Source organism: Alnus glutinosa, chromosome 4, assembly GCF_958979055.1.
Source record: "Alnus glutinosa chromosome 4, dhAlnGlut1.1, whole genome shotgun sequence".
Lineage (NCBI taxonomy): Eukaryota > Viridiplantae > Streptophyta > Magnoliopsida > Fagales > Betulaceae > Alnus > Alnus glutinosa.
This window is the reverse complement of record NC_084889.1, coordinates 29,953,491-29,958,571: the sequence shown is the minus strand read 5'-3', so window position 1 is coordinate 29,958,571 and position 5,081 is coordinate 29,953,491. Positions and strand designations below refer to the sequence as shown.

Below are 5,081 nucleotides of genomic sequence, written 5' to 3'. Positions count from 1 at the left end.
TTTTTTTTTTTTTTTTTCTTATAAATCATTTTACTTTGTAAGCAAAGAATGAATGTTTATTGCTGGAAAACAAATAAAAAAGAATAAAATAAAAAAGGGCTTTGCAGATAATCTATTTTATTTTATTTTATGATGGTGATATGATGATTATGTCTGTGTGTGTGTGTGTGTGTGTTTTTTTTTTTTTTTTTTTCCCTTATAAATCATTTTGTAGCGTAATTGTATATGAAAAAAAAAAAAAAGCCATGAACTCTATGAAATTAAAAAAAAAAAAAAAAAAACAAAAAAAGGTCATAGTATGATTATTTATGTTTCTTAAATAAAGAAAAAAAAAATGTCCTTAAGAATATAAATTATATTTGTATTATAAGGGCGTTTTAGAAAATTTGATTATAATATGATTCCATTCACCAATGTATTGTACTGTACCAAACAAAAAAATACATATGCAATGTTCTATTCCACCGTTACAACCAAACAAAAGAATAGGAATAGTTATTCCATTCCACCTTCATCTATTCCCATGAATAGTTATTCCTTTTCCTAATGGAATAGACATTCCGCAAACCAAACGAGGCCTAAAGCTTTTAATTTTAACAATTAAGAATTGAGTTTGATCATGTGACAAATAATTCATTCTATCAATATTTTGGTCCAGTTTTAACTGTATAAGTGCCGTTTGACATATTCTCAACGAATGGCCAATAAAATTGTGCCACGTAAATTAAAAGGTTATGTTATCACGCCACATATGCCTATAAATAAATAAAAAATACGAAAAAAAGAAGAAAGTGTAGTCTATCGTCACGTATCTTAATTCTTAAGTACTATTTTGAAACCAAATTATTTGAATAATGGAAAAGTTTATTGGTAGTAAATTAGCAAATGATTAAAGAGAAAAGAACAGGAGGGGGAGCGTACAGAGTTCTATACAACTGGCCACGCGTTACAATCGCAATGGCACGCTACGCGGAGCTCAGAATAAACAAAGCCCCCAACATCGCCTAGATAGAGTTTAAAACTTAAAAGCCAGGTGCCCAACCCTGCCACCTGGCACCTACACTACACTCTCCGCTGTAAAAAGGAAAAAACTCCATAGCGCTCGCTCTTTTTCATTGCACAGAGCTTTTACTCCTTGGATCTCACTACGCTCCTCTCTCTCTATCTCTCTCTCTCTCTCTATCTCTGGTTCTCTTTCTACTGAAGAGCCAATCAATTCAGCTGCTGTTTCTTGGACCATTGGATCGAGCTTGATTCAGTTGTGTTTTGATTTTGTTTCTAGTATAAAATCTTTTTGAAGAATGATTACGACGGCTCGGTGATCATGTAGTGGAATGTTTTGATTTTCGTGTATGATTCGATAATGGCGTCGATCCGCCGGACTTTATCGCCGTATCACGACCGGTCGTACCAGAACGGCGGGAGTCCGTACTCGCCGAAGCTCTTCTCCAGCCCAAGGCATCCCTCGCGGATGCCGGAGTTAGCCGCCCGACTCCGGCGACTCCTCGGATATCCGCAGCGGAAAGGTCAGCACGGCCGGCGAAGAGCGTTCTTCTACAGGTGCTTGTTGTTCTTCTTCTTAGGGTTTCTGCTAGGTCTAGCGCCGTTCGGCCACGTCAATGACGGCGACGACGGGGACATTAGCGTCCGCCGAGACAACTTCTCCTTCGAGATCAAGCCCCCTCTCGTCAACGAGCAGCTGAAAACGACGCAGAACGACGTTGTCTCGGCCGACGAAAAGCGCGAAGCCCTAGTCAGCGCGGTGAGCTTAGGCCTGAGGTTCGATTTGGTGCCGAGGAAGCAGCTGATCGTGGTGACGCCGACGTACGACCGGCCGCTCCAGGCATACTCCCTGAACCGGCTGGGTCACGTGCTGCGACTCGTGCCGCCGCCGCTTCTGTGGATCGTGGTGGAGGCGAACGCGGCGTCGATGGAGACCGCGGAGATACTGAGGAAAACCGGAGTGATGTACAGGCACTTGGTGTGCGCTCGCAACTCCACCAATGTGAAGGACAGGGGCGTCCATCAGAGGAACACGGCGTTAGAGCACATTGAGCGCCACAGGCTCGACGGCGTCGTTTATTTTGCCGACGATGATAACATATATTCGCTTGAGTTGTTTCACAGCTTGAGAGAAATCAGGTTGGTTTTCGCTCCCCATTTTTAGCTATGTTTTCCCCGATCTATCTTTGGGAATATGGCCGATTTTGTTCTTTTTGTTATTGGGAATTAGCTGGAGGATCACATCTTTTCTTATCTTATTCAGAATTGCCTTGAAAGCTAGGACATATATAATTTTTGCTTGTGGATTAGAGCTGCTGTGCTTCCTATTGTGTATGACAGAATGTATTTGTGATTAGAATAGGAGAGTTAAAGTGGTTGCTTTGAAGCAAAATAGCTATGGGCTTCGTCTTTGATTGTTCTTTTGAGTCATTGGAATGTGTCGTGAGCTCCTTTTCTCAACCAGGCCTCAATGTGTATCCAGTCTCCCGCAAACACATCGTTAAAGTGGTTTAGGCTCTTGTGTACATGAATTAACAAAAAATGAAGAAATATGATTTATTTGACTCAGGGTTTTCACACCACTCCTATTAATTACGACATAAATCCTTCAGCCTTAAAGTTGTGGGTTGTGGAGTATGTGATATTGTGATCCTCTGGCTCTAATGGTGTAACACTAATAAGTTTCAATATTTTCAATTTTATTTCACTTATTTGGGTACATTGAATGCTCCAAACACCCGCTCCTTTCTTCTTTCCTTCTATTTCGGCACATTGAATGGTTTCCTCTACACAATCTCTCCCTTCTTCTTATGTTTTCCTCCACACACCCTCTCCTTTATTCTTTTAGTAGAGTAACACATTCAGCCGGAGAAATGTATCTACTATTTCTGAAGGAAACTGAGGATTACCATACTTATTGGGTTAATTATGTCTCTTTGTGAAGCTGCTAATATGTGTTTCGATTAGTATTTATTCGTTGTGGCTATGGTGTCATAGAAATATTTAACTATTAAAACTTTGTCATTAAGAATGCATTGCATCATAACCTACTTCCCTTCTCTTGCAAAATCATGATGTTGGTCTGTTTGCGTTGTAGCCGGTTTGGTACTTGGCCTGTTGCTATGCTTGCACAAAGCAAAAACAAGGCCGTATTGGAGGGTCCAGTCTGCAACGGGAGTCAAGTAATTGGATGGCACACAAATGAGAAAAGTAAGAGACTTCGAAGGTTTCACGTTGATATGTCAGGATTTGCTTTCAACAGTACAATCTTGTGGGATCCCAAGCGATGGAGACGCCTCACTTCGGTTCCAATTCGACAATTAGACATAGTGAAGGAGGGTTTCCAGGTATACATCATACAGTTGCTTCTTCCTGATATTCTTTGCAATATTGTTTTGAAGTTTCCAATTCTAAAAAATACTTGTGCAATATTATACTTTGTGGACTTACTTCATGTATTTTTACAGGAGACCACATTTATAGAGCAAGTGGTGGAAGATGAAAGTCAAATGGAAGGTATACCGCCTGGTTGTTCAAGGATAATGAACTGGCATCTTCATTTGGAAGCTCGTCATTTTTTTTATCCCAGAGGCTGGCTGCTTCAGAAAAACCTCGATGTTGTCATCCCATTTAAGTGAATCAAACTTCAATGCTGCAATTTCGAAGCCTTGAGAGGTGAGATTTTAATTGTTTCCTCTACTTCTTTTGGACACAATTTTTCTTTTTCTTTTTCTTATTCTTTTTTAAAAGTAATTGACCCAAGGGGAAGGGAGACTTGTTCCTTTAGATGAATAAGAAATTTCATTCAAACACCTGGAAGCTCATGAAAACCTGCTTCAACCGTACACAACACAATAAGCTTAATGCTGCACACTAGGGGCACTTCAACTAACAAGAATAAAACCTTTATAAGAAAACTCAAATACAGGAAACTTTTTACACTTGTAATATTTGACCAGCCCGTTGAGTTATGAAAGAGGCCAGTACCCTTAACAATTTGAAAAGTAGCTGGACCGGAGAATACAAATAATTACATATATATAGAAATTTTTGGTTATTAAGGCAATGGCACTTATAAGAGCTTCTTCATTTAATTTAACACTTAATTTCTTTCATGACAGCATTTCGCTATTTTCATGTTGGTGGTCCATTTGTCCCTGAACGGATGTTGTTTGCTTCAACTTGCCACCATCGGCATTAAGTAGCACTGACAAAGAGCTCTGCTGGGAACAACAAAGAAATAGAAATATTTCTAAATTTTGTTTTTGTAGAATTTTTCCTGCATGATATTCTTTTAACAGAAACGAAATTCCGTTTTTGTTGTAGAGTTTTGGTACATGGTTTTCTTGGGGTATCAGCCAGAACGTGAAGTGTCGGTGCTGTGTGGGGTAAGCCTTGTCATGGATCCCCTACTCTGTATGTGATATATAGGAATTACATCAAAACTAAGGGAGGGCAACTTGATCATCATTTTAGTTCTCTCAATTTTCCTTAAAAATTATATGCTTTAGGAATCGGTCTTCCAAAAGAGATACTCTTTCCTACGGCTGACATTGATTCACTGGCAAATTCCTCTTTTATATATGTATGAGCTCATAATTCTAATAATAATAATAATAATAAAGAAAAATTATGAAAATAACTTTTATTAATGAGTAATACTACTCATCATCCCCTTGTCCTGCTTTTGTTACCCCAAAATTGATGTGGCTCTTAAAATTACCATTGGATTTATGATAGATTACTATTGAATTTTGATTCAATGGTGATTTTAAGAGTCACATCAATTTTGGGAGGATAAAAAGAGGACAAGAGGATGATGTGTAGCATTACTCTTTATTAATTAGCTCTCCTTGAGCTTTTAATTATATCAATTAAATCCCTGAGATTTGAAGTGCTATCAAATTTGTTTTTTGTCCCTCTTCCGTCAAATCGTAACAGCATATTTGTAAAATTCCAATAATACCCCAAAGGGAAAAAAAATAAAATTAACAGCATAGGGACCTAATTGACAAAATTAGAAACTCACAAAACTAAAGGATAAAATCCAAAGCCACGTGGGATTATTTGATATTTAT

General features: G+C 38.4%; 1 protein-coding gene across 1 annotated transcript; it reads left to right on the top strand.

Moving 5' to 3' along the window:
- Positions 1 to 1,042: 1,042 nt before the first annotated feature.
- On the top strand, positions 1,043 to 4,473 carry LOC133866805 (probable beta-1,4-xylosyltransferase IRX9H). The gene is made up of 4 exons (XM_062303451.1): positions 1,043 to 2,142; positions 3,101 to 3,350; positions 3,471 to 3,678; positions 4,125 to 4,473. The coding sequence occupies exons 1-3, from the start codon at positions 1,364 to 1,366 to the stop codon at positions 3,639 to 3,641; spliced, it is 1,200 nt and encodes a 399-aa protein (XP_062159435.1). The 5' UTR covers positions 1,043 to 1,363; the 3' UTR covers positions 3,642 to 3,678; positions 4,125 to 4,473.
- Positions 4,474 to 5,081: the final 608 nt, after the last annotated feature.

What these genes read in the sequence shown, in the direction of transcription:
- LOC133866805 (XM_062303451.1), top strand. Translation starts at nt 1,364, where the DNA reads ATGGCGTCGATCCGCCGGACTTTATCGCCGTATCACGACCGGTCGTAC. An exon ending in CACAGCTTGAGAGAAATCAG is followed by an intron (nt 2,143 to 3,100) that starts GTTGGTTTTCGC and finishes TTTGCGTTGTAG; the next exon opens with CCGGTTTGGTACTTGGCCTG. An exon ending in TAGTGAAGGAGGGTTTCCAG is followed by an intron (nt 3,351 to 3,470) that starts GTATACATCATA and finishes GTATTTTTACAG; the next exon opens with GAGACCACATTTATAGAGCA.